This window comes from Mucor mucedo (genome assembly GCF_025094135.1).
Source record: "Mucor mucedo strain NRRL 3635 chromosome Unknown EV154scaffold_31, whole genome shotgun sequence".
In the NCBI taxonomy this organism is placed as follows: Eukaryota; Fungi; Mucoromycota; class Mucoromycetes; order Mucorales; family Mucoraceae; genus Mucor; species Mucor mucedo.
Genome location: NW_026252315.1, coordinates 164,268 through 181,827, shown reverse-complemented (window position 1 = coordinate 181,827; position 17,560 = coordinate 164,268). Strand labels below are relative to the sequence as shown.

Genomic DNA, 17,560 nt, shown 5'->3' with positions numbered 1-17,560 from the left:
TTTTTATGCAAAAAGCCTTGTTTAATATATTACGTGAAACTAGACCTATCCCCCTCAAACATTTCTACGCTATCTAATCATCTATAAGTATATCTCAAACTTTTACGGCGCTTCATCCTCACTTACTTTGAACATGCATAGACCATCACCGCAATTAATCTTTATTTTTAATTGCCCGACACCTTAAAATGAAACATAAAAAAAAAGGCCAATTAAAATAATTGCATGAGATTTCCTGCACTAATTTTTAGAGTATATAAGCATACCCAAGAGTTATGAATCGACAAATTTTAATTTTCAACTTCGAATATCCAAAAATATGTCTCCATTAAGTCAATTCTTCAAGCAATCCCTCCGCGAGCCCGAAATCGTTCCACTCATGGCAATCTTAGGAGTCGCCTTCGCCAGTGCTGGCTATGTCGGCCTCCATCAAGCAAAAGCACCCGATGTTGTTTGGAACCACAAGCAAAATCCTGAACCTTGGCAACAAGTCAAACAGGGTGATCAAGTAAAATTGGCTGCCTTCAACCAGAAATACGATGAAAAATTCACTCGTAAAGAATGGTAATATCACAACAGTTTTTCAGTTGTGTTACTGTCCATAATGTATATAATTCCCTCTGTAAATAAATTTTTTTCTTTTCTAAAAACTTAATCGCTTGACTTTTTCAACCATACATGTACAGCGTCTAACAAAATGTGACGTATAAGATTATATAGCATGAAACAACCCCCATTAGCGCTTGAAACTTGTACTTAAATAACATATTCACTTAAAGTAGTTACTGAAATATTTCAGTGGAAAAAGGGATCTTCTATGTAAGTACGGATTTTTCGAATATACCGTTATCCGGAAGATCAGATGAGAGCATGGATTAAAACAATGTATCAGTTCTAAATGAACTTTAAAGTAGATCATAAACTGGATGTGTGGTGGATATATATGTTACAGACAAGTTTCATAATTTTCTATATTTTAAGACGTACCCTCTTTTAGATGTAGGTACATGCAAAATACAACTTTCAAAGAACTAAACATAATTTATGACATTTCAGCCTGTTTTAAGTAGTATTGGTAGTTTTATTTATAAACTTAAAATGGTAGTAAGTGTTCTTGTTTATCTTAATGGCTGAATGCCACTTAAGATGCTATAATTTCCAAGTGGGGCCTGCGTTTCAGCGACATTAACAGGGGCAACATGAGAGTCATGTCCATGGTGGGTACCGGTATGGGCATGTTCTTCAGCTTTATGGGACTTTTCTGCGGCATGATCAGTCTTGTCTTTGGGTTGCTCGTTGGCAATTTGATTATTGGGAATATCAGATGGATTGGACATGTTTGTATAGATGATAAACAACGAATCTGAAAAATGAAATTGCTTTTATACAGAAAAATCAATATACGTCATATCCCCTTTCACAAAATTTTCGTCATATAATTTATTACACAAAATACATCATAACCGGGCAGGTGATGGTTTGAGCAGCATCCAACTTGGAAAACCAATAAAATCCACCTCATTGTTGCAAAACGTCGTGCAACCATAACCCAGAATAGTCATTTTTTCCTTTTATGTATCTATACCTTTTCATGCTTTTTCTCTTCCTTCTTGCATGAATCTAGAATCGAGAACACGTAAGTCTGTCTACACATAAAAAAAAAAATAGATTGACCTTGTAACGAATTATCTGACGCGGTGTTAACGTTTCGTTGCCACTGACGTATTTTCTTAAATAATATCAAATGTGTGCTCGGTATGACAGCGTACCCGATAAAAATGCGCGTGTGAAACGTAACAGTCATATAAAATTGTGATTTTTTTATGAAATGTGATCATTACATGAAATCAATAATGTGGCGCAACAAAATAGTTTAGCTGCTTCTAGATCCATAAAATACTATAGTTTTTGCAGGATGTAGTGCTCTTTTTGTCTGTAAATGCAAAAAGACGAAGGATAGCTCGAGCTTGTAGAATATCAAATTATTTATTGAATTAGTCCTAATACAATCCATTGACATTTTACCCACTTGCACGTCATACCCAACTAGTACAAACAATATATTCAAAACGACACTTGAGTTGCAAAAAAATTAAATCGGCAATAAAGAGCATAGATACTAAAAACAAAGAGGGAATTCTTAGTTAGAGCGTGTAGTTTTGATTTCACGTCAATTGTGTATACAAAAAAGGGGGCTTCTTTATCCCAAGCAATTTGCATAACCTATTTTTTGTACTCTAGGTATATATTGGCTTTGTGTCTTAACTTTAGCTTTTAACGCATTTGTCTCTAAAACCTGGATACAATTGTTTATCAGTTTAGAATGTGATATGAATTATATTGGATAACACAATACATGGGCTTAAGGGGTAACCACAGGTCAACAAACGATGCAGAATGTTTGATCCAGCTTTTACAGTCTGGTAGAGACACTCATTACTTAAAGAAGTTTATGCATGATTACAATGTGGTTTCTCTAGACTGACAAGAAGGTGAAGTCGATCTGTTTGTTTATAGAGCGAGGAAAATTTTTTATTGCCTTTTTTTTCTTCTTCTCTTCTTGTTCATGCCAAAAGTCTTCATTGGGAGTAAATTCTTAGTGATTGCACTTGAAGTTACACGGATCCACTTGCCCTCTATGGTGATCGCTTCGTTCAGGTATCTTGTTATCATGTGCCAATAGGGGTGACTTCCGAAAATTCCAGGTTTCCCAACTTTTGCTGGGATACTGGACGCTGACGATTAATTATGGGTAACATCACCGCCTCCATTCGGTATATGTAGCTAACGGTCTGGGGATACTTTATGAGCTGTTGAAGGTGAATTCAACCTCACTTTTACCGTAAAGAGCATATTTCGAGCACCCTAGCTTAAGAGTGGGAGTTGCCTTGTTGATTCAAAGCAACTCCACTTGCCGGTCGCACACTCCTGAGTTTGGAAGAAACGGGTTCCTCGTCGGGTTAGTCGATCATTAGTTTGGGATTAATTAAAGTTTTAAAGGGTGGAAAGATCACAAATTGAAAACACGGTGTCTCGACTTCTTTGTAGTAATTTACAAGAGTTTCTTTTGAGAACTATCGAGACTTAAAAACAAAAAGCGGGCGAGTGCACAAGAAGACTGACTTCCTTGCAGTTGCATTTGGCCAGTTTTATTTACTGAAACCGACTAGCGAGTCCCCACCTTTTTATAATAATAAAAACCTCAATGCTTCTTTTGATATTTGTCTTAATGTAAACGTCCGGTATTTCATGTGAAGGAGAAGATAGTCTCATTGACTCCACAACTTTCTGAGTGCAGGATTCTGCCTCTGAATAAGATTTATTGTGAACATACCCTTTTGTCGTGCTGTAAAAACTGATAAACATGACATTATCTTTGTTTAGAATCAACGGCCTATGAATACGGCTGAAACGACCATAATAAGGTTGTGAGAGAGTTATGAACATCTCTCCTTCTCATTTCTTTTAAACGTTGTACATAATGAGGTTAATTTTGGAAGAGAAGCATAAGTTCCAAAAACTTCTACTCAATTTGACGGCGAGTTTTTTTCAGCGTAGATAGGAATCGAGTTGAAGATATGGTTGCTATGGCTGGGTCAAATCGTACAAAGTATGGCTTCCACTATCTGGCCAAATGAACAGTTAATAATAGTTAAAAATATAGCTTAAATTCTGCATCTATAACTTATTTCTGAAGATGTGTGTTGTCATGTATCGAAGTAGCTGTATGAATGTGGATAAATAATATTCACATAGGTCATATTCGGGAGCAGGAAACAAAATGGTGCTCTTTCGATGAGTGAGTGTACAGAGAGTATGTTTAGCCAGGTAATAAAAACTTGGACAGCTTGAACTGAACAAATGACTGAACTTCTTTATTCTTTTCATATGACAAAGTATATGGAAGATGGTTTGACAGAAGGCGAGATTTTGCCAGAAAGTTAAATTTACTGATTTAAAGTCAGGCCCAAATGTTTTAACGATCATTCTTCTTCTTCTTGATAATGTTTAAAAATACATTTCAGGTAATTGAAACAAAATGATTAGTGCATGTTCAACTTGATTACCAACGATGCCCAGTCAGGTTTCCTTTCTATTTTATACAGTCTAGGGTAAAGAGAAGAGTGCGTGAAAAAAAAAAAATGGTCAATCTAAAAATGCCTTAGAAATGAACCTTTACAGCTTTGGGCTAGTCATGTACCCGATCAGGAGGAAGGCGAAGCTCATGTAGAAACAGTAGCTGACGATCTTATAAGTTCTACTGTCATTGAACTTGTTTCGACTAATCTTTCAAATACATATATAACCTGTCCAGCGCAAGCGAACCGCACGCTTGGTATAAAACTTCCTTTTTTGGTGTTAATAGTGAAGAATTTAAACAAGTATTTTTCTTTTGAAGTGGAAGTTCTGGATGATAAGAACGAAAAGAAAAGGTTTAGAGCATCGAATTATCAGGTATGTAAATCGAGGCAGATAGTGTTACTATTGTCATTTGACAGTTTGCTTCTAGATGACCACACGAGTTAAACCTTATATCACTACAATGCCAATGCGACTGGATTCAGGATGGAATCAAATTGTGCTTAATCTGGCTGACTATGTTAAGAGAGGATATGGTACAAATTACAGTGAAACGTGTCGTGTTACTGTTCATGCGAATTGCAGAATACGTAGAGTTTATTTTACAGACAGATTGTATAGTGAAGATGAGTTACCTGCCGAATTCAAATTATTTTTACCGGTAAGTGTTTATTACGGTTTTAGCTCTGTAATAGTTATTAACATCTTGGATTAAGATTGACAAGGTTTAAAATAACCTGGGAAAAAGAACTCAATTTCTTGCTTGGCTGATGTATCTGAATCTGAATAGACGTTTTTTTTTTTAATAAAAGGGAAACCCGTTTACATTAGATTTGATGGATTACCTGATCCGTGAAATGAATTTCTTGTATCGGTCAGTCCATATAGTGCTCTCAATGTCTCTGGCTGGTTGATCCGTGCGCTTTAGTAGTGGGTACATTAGCATCCCATATATACTTTTTTGCTTCTTTTCTTACCGAACAGGATGTGTAGGACCAATAAGTGCACGCCAATCTTTAATAGCATTGGGAGAAGACAAAATCAAGGCTTTAAAGGGTCCGCTTGTCATATATCCACATAATCGATGGTAGAAAAATTTGCCTTCATGTTCTGCATAAAATTGTCCTGCTTCCTTTTCGGTCCAAAGTACATTACGTTCCTCAAGAATCTCTAAATCTTTGTTTAAAATGGCCTTTCTGATCTTTGGTGGTAATGCTGCATTAGCACAAATGTCTGGTTTCAAAAGCGCCAAGGTGATTTGCTTTGGTTTTAAAAGGTTTTTTACAGACATTTTTATAGTGTTGGAGAAGAAAAGAAATGTTTAAACAAGGGGACTTTTTTTTTTTTAATTCTACCCGGTGCTTAAAAATATCACTACAATATAAATGAAAACTTTATGTAAAAAAAAAAAAATAGAGCTTTTAAGATCTACGGAAAGTTCTTCCACTATAAAAATGACAGGTTAATGCACATTGATCAAAGTATGTTGATAATTAACTTACCTTGCTGTCTTCCTTTCAGCGTTTGTAATCTCTGGTTTAGCTCTGTTTAAGACCTTCAAGAAATCACGAACACGAGCTCTCATACGTGTGTGCATATATGCCTTTGAACATTTAATGTGATAATGAAGATAATCACGGAAAATTTGAATACGAGAAATAGTTTCCTCACGCACATCACCAGTAGTGAAATGGTTAGGGAATAAGACTATTGATTGGGGTTGATATCTGTTTCTTTTTCATTCCTATTGTCACTTACCAAATGTAACATAACTGACATCGTCGCTGTCCTTCAAATTTAAATGGCGAAGTTCCAATGGAGGTTCACGGATAGAATACAAGACTTGAGGGGCATTTTGTAAAGCAGGTACACGACGACGAGCATCAACAAATTCCTAATAGTTTATATAAGCCTCTCCGGCATATATATACACACACGCACATGCACACAGAATATTTATATTACCTGCAAAAATACTTTTCCGAAAATCTTGTCCGTCTCATCCTTAAAAGTTGTACTGAAGATAACTGTAATACGATCAAAGTTGGATTTGACATAGATGGCTTCTTCTTGACGATAATGAACGGCCATCAACTCTGATTTGATTTCAGTTTTTTGTTCCTTTTCGCATTGTTCCTGTTCTTGGAACGCTATTTCAAAAGGAGCAGCCAACAAATTACGCTTTAAAAGAGAAACTTTGCGCACAAGCTCATCCTTAGCCTCTGAATATATAAAGCATTAGCCAATAATCTATAAGCGCTATTCGTCATTTTACCAGCATCTGCAGGCAATTGTTCCAAATCAATGGCAAGAGTGACATCATAACCTTGTTCAGGCGAATCTAAAAGTAAGGTGCCATACTCGCGTTGTAAAACTTCTTTGGCACCATGACCAAAGAGTTCAGCAGCACAAGCCCAGCCAAGAGAGATGTGAATGACATTGTTGGACTCTGGTGTGCTAATATGATATGTAACACCATCGAAATCAGCTACAGTCATATCAACGGGCTCGACCTTCTCGCTATCATATTTCTGTTAGAAGGGATGGAAATGTTGTTTATCTTCAGGAACTTACCCTTTGAGTCTGGCATCTAAAGTGTTCTTGATGATGACGTTGTGGTAATCTAACAAAATCATGGTGTGTTTGCTGTGTGAATAATAGGAAAAAGCAAAAGCATTTTTTACTTCTATGAGGATTACAAAATGTGCCCGGAATTTCAATTTCGCAGTCTACGTCATTTGAATTTTTTGTAACACTTCTTTCTGCATCAGTTTGAATACTTTATAAAAGTTTCTAACTAGATATAAGAGTTTTGTTATGCTCTCTCACTTCAAATTTTAGTTATGGTTTTATGATAAATATGACATGTTCTATAAGCAGCCAAAACAAGTTATTTTAATCCCATGCGCTTCACTTTATTAGATTTGCATTACTATAAAGTTAAAACATCGATTTGTAAACTTACTACTACCCAGGCCAATAATTCATTAATTCAATCAGCCTTAATGTTTTTATGCAACAGAAAAATAGTATATTTAATTAATCGTTCGTCGGTGACACGAACTTGTATACATAAAAATTTAAAATTAGTTATCTATTGCCAATTCATACATCTACATGTCGCTGTATTATATCTTGGCAGAAATTAGCAGCATCATTGGTCTTCGGAGTTCATTAGGCATATGTTGAATCATGTCGTCTTGAGGAAGGGGTTCGGTGACTTGAGTAATCGTAAATCCATACTTGATGAGAGTATTGATATAAGTGCTCATTGTCTTATGATACTTGAACACATCTGTCCCCAAGAAATTAGCTTTTCTTATTCCCTCTGAGAAATAGTTATCCACGGGCCAATGTAAAGGTTCGCCCTTTTCATTATAATACCAATCACCTGTGCCATAAGATGTAAAAATAGGATTTTCTACTGAGAATACAAAATCTCCACCACCATCCAAAAGCTTCTTCACCTTCAAGACGATATCATCAAAACTAGCTACGTAATGAAAAGCCAAAGAGCTTATGACAACATCAAATGAACCGATGGGATAATCAATTTCTTCTATGCGTTCGACTGTATACTTTATAATAGGTGAATCGGTTCTTGACCTAGCTTCTGAGACCATTTTTACCGAGGAGTCAACACCGAGTACACTGGCTGCACCATGTTCTGCAGCATAAATACAATGCCACCCATAACCACATCCCATATCTAAAACCCTTTTGTCATTGAAATCCGGCAACATTTTTTTTAATTCATGCCATTCACCAGCTTTACTAAGACCAAATTTGGAACGAGCCATTTGGCTATACTTTTCAAAAAACTCGGGATTATCGTATTCATTCATTTTCTTTTTTCGTATCTAAGAGAGGTAAAGAAGGAAGGAAAGAGAATAGATGTAAATGATTGTTTTACTGCGGAGATGGCGCAATTCCTTAAACGCGGTTTAAATTCTTACAAAACGCTTTGTACAGAATTTAGCGTTATTCCGGTACCTCATTCACATTATGAACACGGCTGTAGTATCTTTGAAAAGACAATTACGTAAAGACATGGCTTCTCGCTTGGAGAAATTAACCTCTGCAGAATTGGCAAAGCAATGTATGTCAAGCAATTCAGAAACTTGAACATTCCATAATTAATTTTTAAAATAGCTGATCAACTGTTTGAGAAGTTGCAACAACTCGAAGAATACAAGTCTAGTAAAAATATCAGTATTTACATAAGCATGCCTACCTGCGAAATCATGACCAGCAAAATTATCTATCAGTTGCTTAATTCTGGTATGTGTATAACAACATATGACTCACGTATTTACTAAAAAGAAAAAAAAAAAATCTTCATCAGACAAAAATTGTTTTATTCCACGCTGCACAAAAAATAATATGGATATGCTAAAGATTACTAGTATCGATGATTTTGAATCACTTCCTATTAATAAATGGAATATCCCAGAACCACCTTTGGACCAAGTCAGGGAGAACGGTAACTCAATTATGCATACTGTTATATTAACGATATATTCATATGCATACGATAGCGCTCAGCAATGATGGACCTGGATTAGATTTGATACTGGTACCTGGGGTTGCCTTTGACAAAAACAATAATAGAATCGGGCATGGAAAAGGGTAATGCAATCATACTTATTAGGACTAAGACAAAACTAACTTTCCATTCGTCGAAACAGATACTATGATAGATATATCCGAAAATGTAAAGCATGGGCTGATGAACATGGGACCAAACCTCCTAAAACAGGTACTATGCTCAATATGCAAATGAACTTGAATAATAGGATTAACATGTTTGACTAGTTGCACTTTCTTTGAATGAACAGATAATCGATATAGGGACGATTCCTCTCGAGGATACTGACCAAACGTTAGATTGTGTATTGACACCTACCGAAATATTTTAAGAATGTTTTATTAATATTTTTAGGGAAAAAGAATAAGAAAAAATAGGCCAAAAGAAGATATAATAATTATGAAAGGAAATAATAAAAATGAATTTCTCTTTTATTTCCCCTTCCATTTTTTGTTCGTAGTTTTTTTAAGTTTTTTTTTTTAGAATGATGCTGAACCGACCTATAAACGTATACAGCAATTAGCCTCAGTAATATAAAGTAATCATAGATATAAACTTACTCTATCCTTAATATGTTGTAAAAATTGTTGATAACTCATAATGTTATCTGTGCGATCTTCAATCAAATGAGCCAAGAACCATAATCTGAGATAAGGATCGCCATCTTCCTTAACTAAATAAAGTGTAGGGTAGTAATTACCACGACGCATCTCCCTCAGTTTGCCGATTAATGTATTGACCTTTCTATTAAGGGGAGTTTCGAGAATAGGCAAAGTGACCTTGCCACCCTTTAATCCTTCATAAGACTTGACATCGAAAAGATCAGCACAAAGTTGAGGAACAACATTACGTCCAACCCACAAGTAAATATTTTGTCCATTTTCTAAAAGGTAACATCCATGAACTTCCAAGTTCTCGGCAGTTAAATTCAAAGCAGGAGGGAATACAACACCATTTTCAGTGATTTCTCCAGCATCAGCTGGCATATTATGTAAAGAATAAAGATTGGCGTAAAGATAGGGAATCAAAAGTTGTAAAGGCATGGTGTTTAACATGTTCATAGCATTGGATCTCATATCGGTAGGGATTTGAGAGCTTTGACGCAAACCATCGTGCTTGATCAAACCAAGAGCAAACAATGGGAGAAGTTTGAGATTGTCAGGAGCTGTCAATTGAGGTGTGGATCCTTGACCTGATCCTAAAACGTGAGTCTTATAAACGCCCAAAATGTCAACGATCTTGTTGACGATGGCATCACGAGCATCATCGAGCTTCGAAGTAAGAGCACGTTCAACGGCTTTTTTTTTAAAAAAAAAATAGAAATATAAGTGTTAGTTTTCTAACCCTAATGCCAATCCCATTAAACTCTACCTTTGACTCCGAGATATGCTGTAATAGCTTGTTGATTAGCGCTGGCATATAATTCAGAAATAGAATTACTGACAGGCAAGCACATAGTGATAACACGGATACGTCTTTCACCGGTACAAGAGGTGTGTAATAAAGCAGTTTGGAAACAAACAGTAGGAACCTTAAGATCATCCTCCATAGTAACCTCAACGACATAGTTTTGGTCACGAGGCACATTAGGAAGAGCCAAAAGATCAGAGGAACGGATGAAGAAGTTACCATGGAAAGCACTCATACGCAAACCACGAGAAGCACGGATACGGATAACAGCTTCTAAACCAATTTGTTCAGCTAATAATTCAGAGAACTCGTGGGCAAACTTGAGAGCATCTTCGGTACGACTAGCATTGAATCCAGGGTAGTAGTATGTTTGACCACCAGTATAATGGGGAACACAACTAAGGGAAGCAACGTCAGAATACTGACCACCAAAGATGATCATGTCACAAGCAACTTGAGAACGGGAGCAGTCCACAGCAAAAGACTTGTAGAAGGGAGAAGCAGCGGTAAGAAGAGTGGATTCCTTAGATGTACCGAGAAGTTTAACATCTTCACGGGGTTTCAAAGTACCGGTACCTGTGTTGGGTAAAGTGGATTGCAAGCAAATAATTTTACCACCGACAGGAGATAACATCTTGAATGCAGCTTGAAGACCAGTACCCAAAGCGTTGTTAACATTAACGGAGTCCTTAAACATATCGGGTAACTTTTCCAATAAAGTTTTCAAAGTTTGCATACTTTCGGTTAAATTGGCTAATAAATCATTAGGTTGGGGCAAGTAGATATCATCTAAATCAGAGACAATCAACATTTGAGGCTCAGGTAAACTGGGGTTCAAGTTGTAAAAATGAATAGCAGAATCAACAGTAATAATACCGACACGAGTGCGACTTTCATAATTGGGCAAACGATCAAGAGAGTCAAGAATAGTACGGGCAGCAGTTGCCAACATACCAGATTGAATGGCAGAATAAGAGACATCAATCACAAAAACAAAGGAGGGGGCTTGAGGAGGGCGCACCATATATTCAGTTGGTGCAACGAATTCAACACAACCATAGTTTAATTCGGGTCTCTTCCATCGATCGGCAGGTTGTTGTGTTTGGTTGTCATAATCAAATGCTGCGGGTACATCATTCAACAAGAAACACATATTACACTTCCAACGTTGACCACCTTCTACAAATGTAACGAAAGGATTGATATAAGTTCTACAACGTCTACATCTAGCAATTACGCTATCTTTTACAACTGGGACGGGTTCCTAATTATAATTTCTTTGTTAGCATAATAAAAACAAATTTTGACAATTAAAGCTTAAACACTCACATCCCCTTCCTTCAAACTTCTATAAGGTGCCAAGACAAGCGCAAAAGGCAATCTTGATTTCTTCAATAAAGCTTCGGTTGCGGGGATAGCATTAATGGTCGAAGCTTGGTAAGAAGGATCGCAATTAACATTAGGAGAATCGGTTACTGAAATCTACAATAACAAAAAAAAAGGGAACAAGATGTTAGGTTCTACATCCCAATATAATGACAAGTCATCCCATCATCTCTATATTTACGTTAGGTGGTAAACGAATGGCAGGTCCAGAATATCCAATGTCTGCAATCTGAGGGCGAGCACCTAACAAAGGAACAGCGGGAGTGACCTTTTGAGCAAGATGAAAAGAAAAAAAGTTAAAAAATAAACACAGCCATGGTACATAAATAACTTACTGTGGCAGGAGGAGCACCCACACTCATGTTTCCAAATTGAGATGACATCTGGTTAACAGGATCTTGATTATACGCGTTGTAAGCAGGCTGTTGTTGTTGACCATATGCCTGTTGTTGTTGTAAAGGTTGTTGAGGTTGAGTGTAAGGGGATCCGACAGCGGGTGTACCCATGGGAGAAACAAACTGCTGTTGTACGGGTTGCTGTGCTGACATGGCAGGTGAGCCATATTGTTGTTGTTGTTGTATAGGAGGGTATCCAGGCGAAGTGGGCACGTCTCCAGAGTATGCCTTTGTAATTTGTTCAGGATACATTCTCTTTCTTCTATGATGCTCAGCAGTGGAGTGTTGTGCTGTGGGTGACATTGGTGGCTCCTGTTGTTGTTGTTGTTGTTGCTGTTGCTGTTGGTGTATTTGTTGTGGTTGCTGGTGTTGTTGAATAGGAGAAGCAGCGGCGACAACAGGACTTCCAAGGCTAGGACGAGCATGTGGTTGAATAGGTGACTGACCTACGGGTCTCATCATAGGTCGAGCTTGATTAGGTACAAAACCTGGACGGATGCCACCAGGAAGCCCCGGATGAGGAGGGGGAGTGCCTCCATTAGGTGCTTGAAATCCCGGTCTAGGTTGCATGGGAGGACGGAAACCAGCTGGTACTCCTTGAGGTCTAAAACCCATAGGGCGGACGGGTTGTTGTCCTGGGGGAGGCCTTTGTGCAGACTGCGATACAGGTGAAGGTTGCTGCATTAGATAAGAAGTTAGTAAAGAAGAAGAAAAAAGAAAAAATTTATGTGTTCAACATTTTAAATTTTGTTGAACCCATATTGGGAACCAGTCGTTGGATAGGAAAAAAAAAAAAGTCGCGTTATATCATGTATGAGTAAGGATACATAAATATCATTCATTGTTATTTATACAATGAACTGAAGGTTTTATTATTCTTTTATATCTATCTGAATACTGGTCACTTCATGGTAACACTTCTTAATTGCTGAAGCTTTTATTTGTTATCGACGTGGCAGCAATGACGCACGAAGCACCCATTGGAGCGGTTTTTAAAAGTAGAGGGCTGCTTTGCTTTTGATTTTTAGGCAGAGGGAAGGGGCGCGTTTATTATTTGTTATCTTTGTATAGTAAAATTAGAATGTTTGTAGAATTTATACGAGAGAGAAACCAGTGATTGAAGCTGTTTAATTCTTCGAGCTCAGTTTCGGTCAAAGTATATTGCTGGCGTTTAAGTTTATGAATGTTAGAAAGCAGAGTGTCAAAATCTATTGAAGAATTGCTTGGAGCGGTGAGAGGAGCTTGTTCAGTTGGAGTAAGAAGAGCTGAGCTATCAGGCGAGCTCTGGGGAATGGTTGAAAAAGTGGGGTCGAAAGAAACTATTCGATTTAAGGTTAGTAAGAAAAAAAAATGAAGCCGTAAAGAATTTAATAGTATTTATCTTTACCTTCAAATACAGACAACCAAGACATATCACACTTCAACAAATACATGTGTTTGCATGCGATATTGTTAAAGCGGAAGTCAGGGCAGCTGCAAGTGATCATTTGTAGATTGTCCACCACAACATCATAACTTACACAAGAAGTTGAGAAAGAAGAAATAACATAACCACTTCTACCAGCAGAATCAGTTCTCGCAGTTTCGATGCAATACAGTGTTCTTTACTACATTTCAAGAGTATTTACTTTGGCTTAAGATATCGGGTTCCTTTTTTTTTTTTTCAATATAGAATATCTCTTTATATATCCATAAAAATATGACACTTCAAAAATAAAAAAACAAGAGGGGAACAGGCTACAGATTTTTGATGGGCAAAGCAACCATGGAGCTTCTAAACCGGTTTTTGAAGCTGATGACTACATTTATTCTCGCGTTAGAACAAACGCCATCTAATTTTTAGGTCTTTCGGATGAGCCTTTGGTCCCCAAATAAACTTAAATGTCCAATAAAAACTTTACATATGACACTTACTCCCGGTCAATCTCTCACTTAATTTGTAAGAGTTTTCGATTCTCAAACAGCTTCTTTATTTCAAGCCGAAATCACCCACTTAATCTGTAAGATATTTCGATTTTCAGTCAAAATTCACAGTCTCATGTTTACTTTATCCTACAATTATATGATACCATTAGTAAGAACCTGGAAGCTTAAGACAGAGAGTTTTCTTCTTCTTCTACAAACAAAAACTAAATATAACTTAAAACCTAAAACCTGAAATTGATCCTGATAGTGATATATCCACAAACACCTCTTTTATTGCCATGTAAAGCATACACATCAAATCAAATTCATAAACCTGGTTCCCACCATCACAAGGTAGAAAAACTACTTTTCTCAACTTGTCGTCGAAACCGCTTATTATACAAAATGACGTCTCTAACAACATTTGATTTGATATATTATTATTTTTCAACTTATAAAAAAGCCTCTTGAGATTTTTTTTTTCTTTCTGTATTTCTTTGTTTACCAAAAGAAAGGAAAAAAAAAGACGGAAGTATCGTAAAAATAAGCAAGTATAAATGATACTTAATCTATTTTATTTAATTTTGTAGACAAAGGATCTATTCAAATATCAAAATGTGGTTGTTTACTTTCAAGCTGATCGTGCTGACCTTTGGTTATCTTTTCCTTTTGTACTGCCCAATTTTTTCCTCATGAAAGGTTTTTTTAAATTTTCTTAGGGACAGCCATTTTTCTTAGGGACAGCCATTTTTCTTAGGTACAGTCAGGGTGCACGTAGTCGTAATGTTGGGATTATGATACTTTAATAGATATCAAGAGGTCAATAAAACTTAATAACTTGAAATATATACACATTTATCACAACTAACATAGTTTAAACCAATATATGTGTTTTAAAGCTAACTTTCAGCTTCTCGTTTGGACTTAACATTAATATTTCTGCGTAAGATTTAATTCAAACGAGCTGAAAGGCGAAAGAGTGATAATAGAATTGTCAAAATAAGTATAAATCGTTTGATGTACATTTATTTGTAATTTTTACATTGTTTTTGATTGTATATCCTTGTTCCCATGTCTACAGAACATCCAAACCATAGATCTTACGTTGCGACTACGTGCACTTTGGCTGTCCCTAAGGAAAAATTGGCTGTCCCTAAGAAAAGCGTTTTTTTAATGGAGGCAAAAGGTTTTTACTGATGCCGGGGTTGGTACCAATACAACATTTATCTATCGGAGGAAGAAGGCAGTCTAGAATTTGGTTTCTGTTACAAACAGTGTCTTACACTGCCACAGGTATGATAATTTTTATATATTTTCTATGCAAAAAGTCAGTCTTACAGTTTATTTTATCATTTTAAAGCATTACTTCATGATGTATAGCCTATTGGAGCTGTTCCCCCAGTGTCCAGTGGGTGTTATCTGATTAATTGGTAAGTGATATAACTTTTTTCTCTATCACATCTGTTTATGTTCATACTAACGCGAAATTTGTATTACAGCTAGCTCAAGACGATGCAAATTACAAGGAAACTTAGAAATGTTTCTATAGCCGCGGTTTCAACACTGTTCGGTCCCATCTCTTTACCAAGTAAGGTCATTCCGCATGAAAAAGCCAAAGGAAAACTCTGACGTCATTCTTTTTTTATTCGGGTGTAAAAGGAGATGCCCCATTGGATGTGCTTGAATCGCCGACGTTTTTTCCTGGACAAATCGTCAACCAATAAAAATACATTTTAAATAAACTTTTGAAAGACAGCTGCGCTGCCTTTACCTACCAATAAAAATACATTTGATTGTAAACAACCACAGGCTGTACTCTGAAATCATGAACAATTAACACAATGCAAAGTCGGACAAACGAATGATATACAAGATGCATTTTTTTTTCTTTTTTTTTTGAGGTTGAGTACTTTTTTTTTATGTTTATCAAGTATAATACGAAAGTTTTTTTTATTAAAACATGCAGATAGATATGGGAAAATAAAATGTGGTTGAAAAAAGATACAAAAGGGGATTAATAGAACAAGAAAATCTATAAAGTATAAAAGGTGTAAAAAAATGATTGTTTTTTTAATCGAAAACAATCTTGGTGGCCTTCTTAGGTTCTCCACCGGTATCCTTGTAGAAGGCACCATAAGCACTATGTGTCTTCTTCTTAACGGTAGTACCGAAAGCCATCAACTCATCGGGAACATCCATCTTGGCTTGCTTCAAAACGTTGATCAACTCACCAGAATGAGCCTTATCCTCAGGTGTGAAGAAAGTATAAGCGACACCCTTCTTACCACCACGACCAGTACGACCGATACGATGGACATAAGCCTCAATAGTAAGAGGGAAAGTAAGGTTGATGACAAATTCAACATCAGGGATATCAAGACCACGAGCAGCAACATCGGTGGCAACCATCAAAGGATATGAACCATCCTTGAAACAGCTTAAAGCTTCGGTACGTTGTTGTTGATTTTTATCACCGTGGATACCAACAACCTTGAAACCATGGTATTCCAAAGATCTTTCAATACGGATAGCTTCTTTCTTATAGAGACAGAAGACCAAGACACGGTTAGTACGAGACTTGTGAACCTTCTTTAATAAATCAACAAGAATACGCTCCTTGTCTCTGGGGTTTTCGATAACTTGGACAATTTGTTGAACATTTTGAGAAGCGGAGAGATCGGGAGAACCGATAGTAACACGCATGGGGTTGTTCAAGAAATCACTAGCAAGCTTACGAACACTCTCGGGCCAAGTAGCAGAGAACATGAGAGTTTGACGATCCTTGGGAGTATAGCCCATGATAGCACGAATATCATTCTCGAAACCATCATCCAACATACGATCGGCTTCATCCAAAACCATGAAGGAAACTTCGGTCAAATCACAAGATCCTTCGTTAATAAGATCGATTAAACGACCAGGAGTAGCAACAACGATATCAACACCTCTTTGGAAAGCCTTACGTTGGGGTTGCTTATCAACACCACCATAAACACAGACGGAGGTGACACCGACAGCCTTACCAGCGGCCTCAGCTTGTTCAGCACTTTGCATGGCTAATTCACGGGTAGGGGAAACAACCAACATAGTGGGCTTTCCGCTAGTCTTACCACGCTTCAACTTGGCAGCAATATGAACTAAACCAGGAATGGTGAAAGCAAGAGTCTTACCGGAACCAGTCTCAGCAATACCAACAATATCACGACCGGAGAGGGTAATGGGCCAGGTAGCGGCTTGAATAGGGGTGGGGTTGGCAAAGTTCTTGACAACTTCCAACATGTTGTTAGGAAGACCGGCATAACGGAATTCAAGAATAGGACGAAGCTTAAGGTCACCTTGTACATCGATAGTATGCTTCTTATAAAAGTCGTCGATAGTACTTTGAGGAAGAGCGGAAAGATCATCGTCTTGCTTATACTTGTAAGAAGCAAGAATATCCACATTCTTGTTGACGTAAGCCTTCTTGGGCTCAGCGGCAACAGGTTCCTCTACCTTCTCGGCAACTTCCTCTGACTTCTTCTCCTTCTTCTCCTTCTTCTCCTTCTTCTCCTTCTTACTCTTCTTCTCCTTCTTCTCCTTCTTCATGGGAGCATCTTCCTCTCTCTTTCTCTTTTCAACCTATCAAGCGAGTTAGTTACCGTCAATATCTTTCAAAAAGGTACTCAATTACCTTTTCCATTTTGCTAGGTGACATGATCAAATTACAAAAACAAAAAGACTTTATTTGTGAATAATGGAAAAAAAAAACTTCAATTAAAGAAAAAAAAAGTGACTTGACAATTTGACCGCCACCGAA

The 17,560-nt window shown here is 37.0% G+C and overlaps 9 protein-coding genes across 9 annotated transcripts; 3 read left to right on the top strand and 6 right to left on the bottom strand.

Annotated features, from left to right (window-relative positions):
- Positions 1 to 307: 307 nt before the first annotated feature.
- Positions 308 to 624, top strand: EV154DRAFT_504006 (uncharacterized protein). Its single transcript, XM_051600987.1, has one exon. The coding sequence runs from the start codon at positions 320 to 322 to the stop codon at positions 566 to 568; it is 249 nt and encodes an 82-aa protein (XP_051459175.1). The 5' UTR covers positions 308 to 319; the 3' UTR covers positions 569 to 624.
- A 417-nt stretch (positions 625 to 1,041) lies between these two features.
- On the bottom strand, positions 1,042 to 1,522 carry EV154DRAFT_601421 (uncharacterized protein; the record flags this gene model as incomplete). Its single annotated transcript, XM_051607229.1, has 2 exons — positions 1,042 to 1,379; positions 1,448 to 1,522. The coding sequence occupies 2 exons, from the start codon at positions 1,520 to 1,522 to the stop codon at positions 1,119 to 1,121; spliced, it is 336 nt and encodes a 111-aa protein (XP_051459174.1). The 3' UTR covers positions 1,042 to 1,118.
- A 2,528-nt stretch (positions 1,523 to 4,050) lies between these two features.
- Positions 4,051 to 4,795, top strand: EV154DRAFT_418079 (Cilia/flagella-associated protein 20/WDR90/C3orf67; the record flags this gene model as incomplete). Its single annotated transcript, XM_051595823.1, has 3 exons — positions 4,051 to 4,112; positions 4,167 to 4,455; positions 4,511 to 4,795. The coding sequence occupies 3 exons, from the start codon at positions 4,051 to 4,053 to the stop codon at positions 4,793 to 4,795; spliced, it is 636 nt and encodes a 211-aa protein (XP_051459173.1).
- A 107-nt stretch (positions 4,796 to 4,902) lies between these two features.
- Positions 4,903 to 5,371, bottom strand: EV154DRAFT_562048 (non-metastatic cells 6, protein expressed in; the record flags this gene model as incomplete). Its single annotated transcript, XM_051605709.1, has 2 exons — positions 4,903 to 5,002; positions 5,058 to 5,371. The coding sequence occupies 2 exons, from the start codon at positions 5,369 to 5,371 to the stop codon at positions 4,903 to 4,905; spliced, it is 414 nt and encodes a 137-aa protein (XP_051459172.1).
- A 17-nt stretch (positions 5,372 to 5,388) lies between these two features.
- Positions 5,389 to 6,737, bottom strand: EV154DRAFT_503999 (Arp2/3 complex, 34 kd subunit p34-Arc-domain-containing protein). The gene is made up of 6 exons (XM_051600986.1): positions 6,655 to 6,737; positions 6,356 to 6,600; positions 6,046 to 6,302; positions 5,839 to 5,974; positions 5,583 to 5,787; positions 5,389 to 5,526 (listed from the first exon to the last, which is right to left on the bottom strand). The coding sequence occupies exons 1-6, from the start codon at positions 6,714 to 6,716 to the stop codon at positions 5,502 to 5,504; spliced, it is 930 nt and encodes a 309-aa protein (XP_051459171.1). The 5' UTR covers positions 6,717 to 6,737; the 3' UTR covers positions 5,389 to 5,501.
- A 233-nt stretch (positions 6,738 to 6,970) lies between these two features.
- EV154DRAFT_182900 (methylase) lies at positions 6,971 to 8,232 on the bottom strand. Its single transcript, XM_051594252.1, has 2 exons — positions 8,074 to 8,232; positions 6,971 to 8,012 (listed from the first exon to the last, which is right to left on the bottom strand). The coding sequence occupies exon 2, from the start codon at positions 7,923 to 7,925 to the stop codon at positions 7,209 to 7,211; it is 717 nt and encodes a 238-aa protein (XP_051459170.1). The 5' UTR covers positions 7,926 to 8,012; positions 8,074 to 8,232; the 3' UTR covers positions 6,971 to 7,208.
- Positions 8,086 to 8,713, top strand: EV154DRAFT_537363 (5-formyltetrahydrofolate cyclo-ligase; the record flags this gene model as incomplete). Its single annotated transcript, XM_051604206.1, has 4 exons — positions 8,086 to 8,183; positions 8,306 to 8,361; positions 8,426 to 8,563; positions 8,619 to 8,713. 4 exons carry the CDS (start codon positions 8,086 to 8,088, stop codon positions 8,711 to 8,713), a joined length of 387 nt encoding a protein of 128 aa, XP_051459169.1.
- A 276-nt stretch (positions 8,714 to 8,989) lies between these two features.
- EV154DRAFT_550480 (uncharacterized protein) lies at positions 8,990 to 12,554 on the bottom strand. The gene is made up of 6 exons (XM_051604927.1): positions 11,800 to 12,554; positions 11,646 to 11,732; positions 11,408 to 11,560; positions 10,040 to 11,342; positions 9,229 to 9,965; positions 8,990 to 9,168 (listed from the first exon to the last, which is right to left on the bottom strand). Exons 1-6 carry the CDS (start codon positions 12,541 to 12,543, stop codon positions 9,148 to 9,150), a joined length of 3,045 nt encoding a protein of 1,014 aa, XP_051459168.1. The 5' UTR covers positions 12,544 to 12,554; the 3' UTR covers positions 8,990 to 9,147.
- Positions 12,555 to 15,674: 3,120 nt separating this feature from the next.
- Positions 15,675 to 17,300, bottom strand: EV154DRAFT_503986 (P-loop containing nucleoside triphosphate hydrolase protein). Its single transcript, XM_051600985.1, has one exon. The coding sequence runs from the start codon at positions 17,041 to 17,043 to the stop codon at positions 15,835 to 15,837; it is 1,209 nt and encodes a 402-aa protein (XP_051459167.1). The 5' UTR covers positions 17,044 to 17,300; the 3' UTR covers positions 15,675 to 15,834.
- Positions 17,301 to 17,560: the final 260 nt, after the last annotated feature.

Coding starts and splice junctions, on each gene's coding strand:
- EV154DRAFT_503986 (XM_051600985.1), bottom strand. CDS start 17,043: ATGTTGGAAGTTGTCAAGAACTTTGCCAACCCCACCCCTATTCAAGCC.
- EV154DRAFT_550480 (XM_051604927.1), bottom strand. CDS start 12,543: ATGCAGCAACCTTCACCTGTATCGCAGTCTGCACAAAGGCCTCCCCCA. Junction 11,733..11,799: donor TGGGTGCTCCTCCTGCCACA/GTAAGTTATTTA, acceptor CTTGCTCAAAAG/GTCACTCCCGCTGTTCCTTT. Junction 11,343..11,407: donor GAAGTTTGAAGGAAGGGGAT/GTGAGTGTTTAA, acceptor AATTATAATTAG/GAACCCGTCCCAGTTGTAAA.
- EV154DRAFT_503999 (XM_051600986.1), bottom strand. CDS start 6,716: ATGATTTTGTTAGATTACCACAACGTCATCATCAAGAACACTTTAGAT. Junction 6,601..6,654: donor TTAGATGCCAGACTCAAAGG/GTAAGTTCCTGA, acceptor GAAATATGATAG/CGAGAAGGTCGAGCCCGTTG. Junction 6,303..6,355: donor ACAATTGCCTGCAGATGCTG/GTAAAATGACGA, acceptor TTATATATTCAG/AGGCTAAGGATGAGCTTGTG.
- EV154DRAFT_504006 (XM_051600987.1), top strand. CDS start 320: ATGTCTCCATTAAGTCAATTCTTCAAGCAATCCCTCCGCGAGCCCGAA.
- EV154DRAFT_182900 (XM_051594252.1), bottom strand. CDS start 7,925: ATGAATGAATACGATAATCCCGAGTTTTTTGAAAAGTATAGCCAAATG.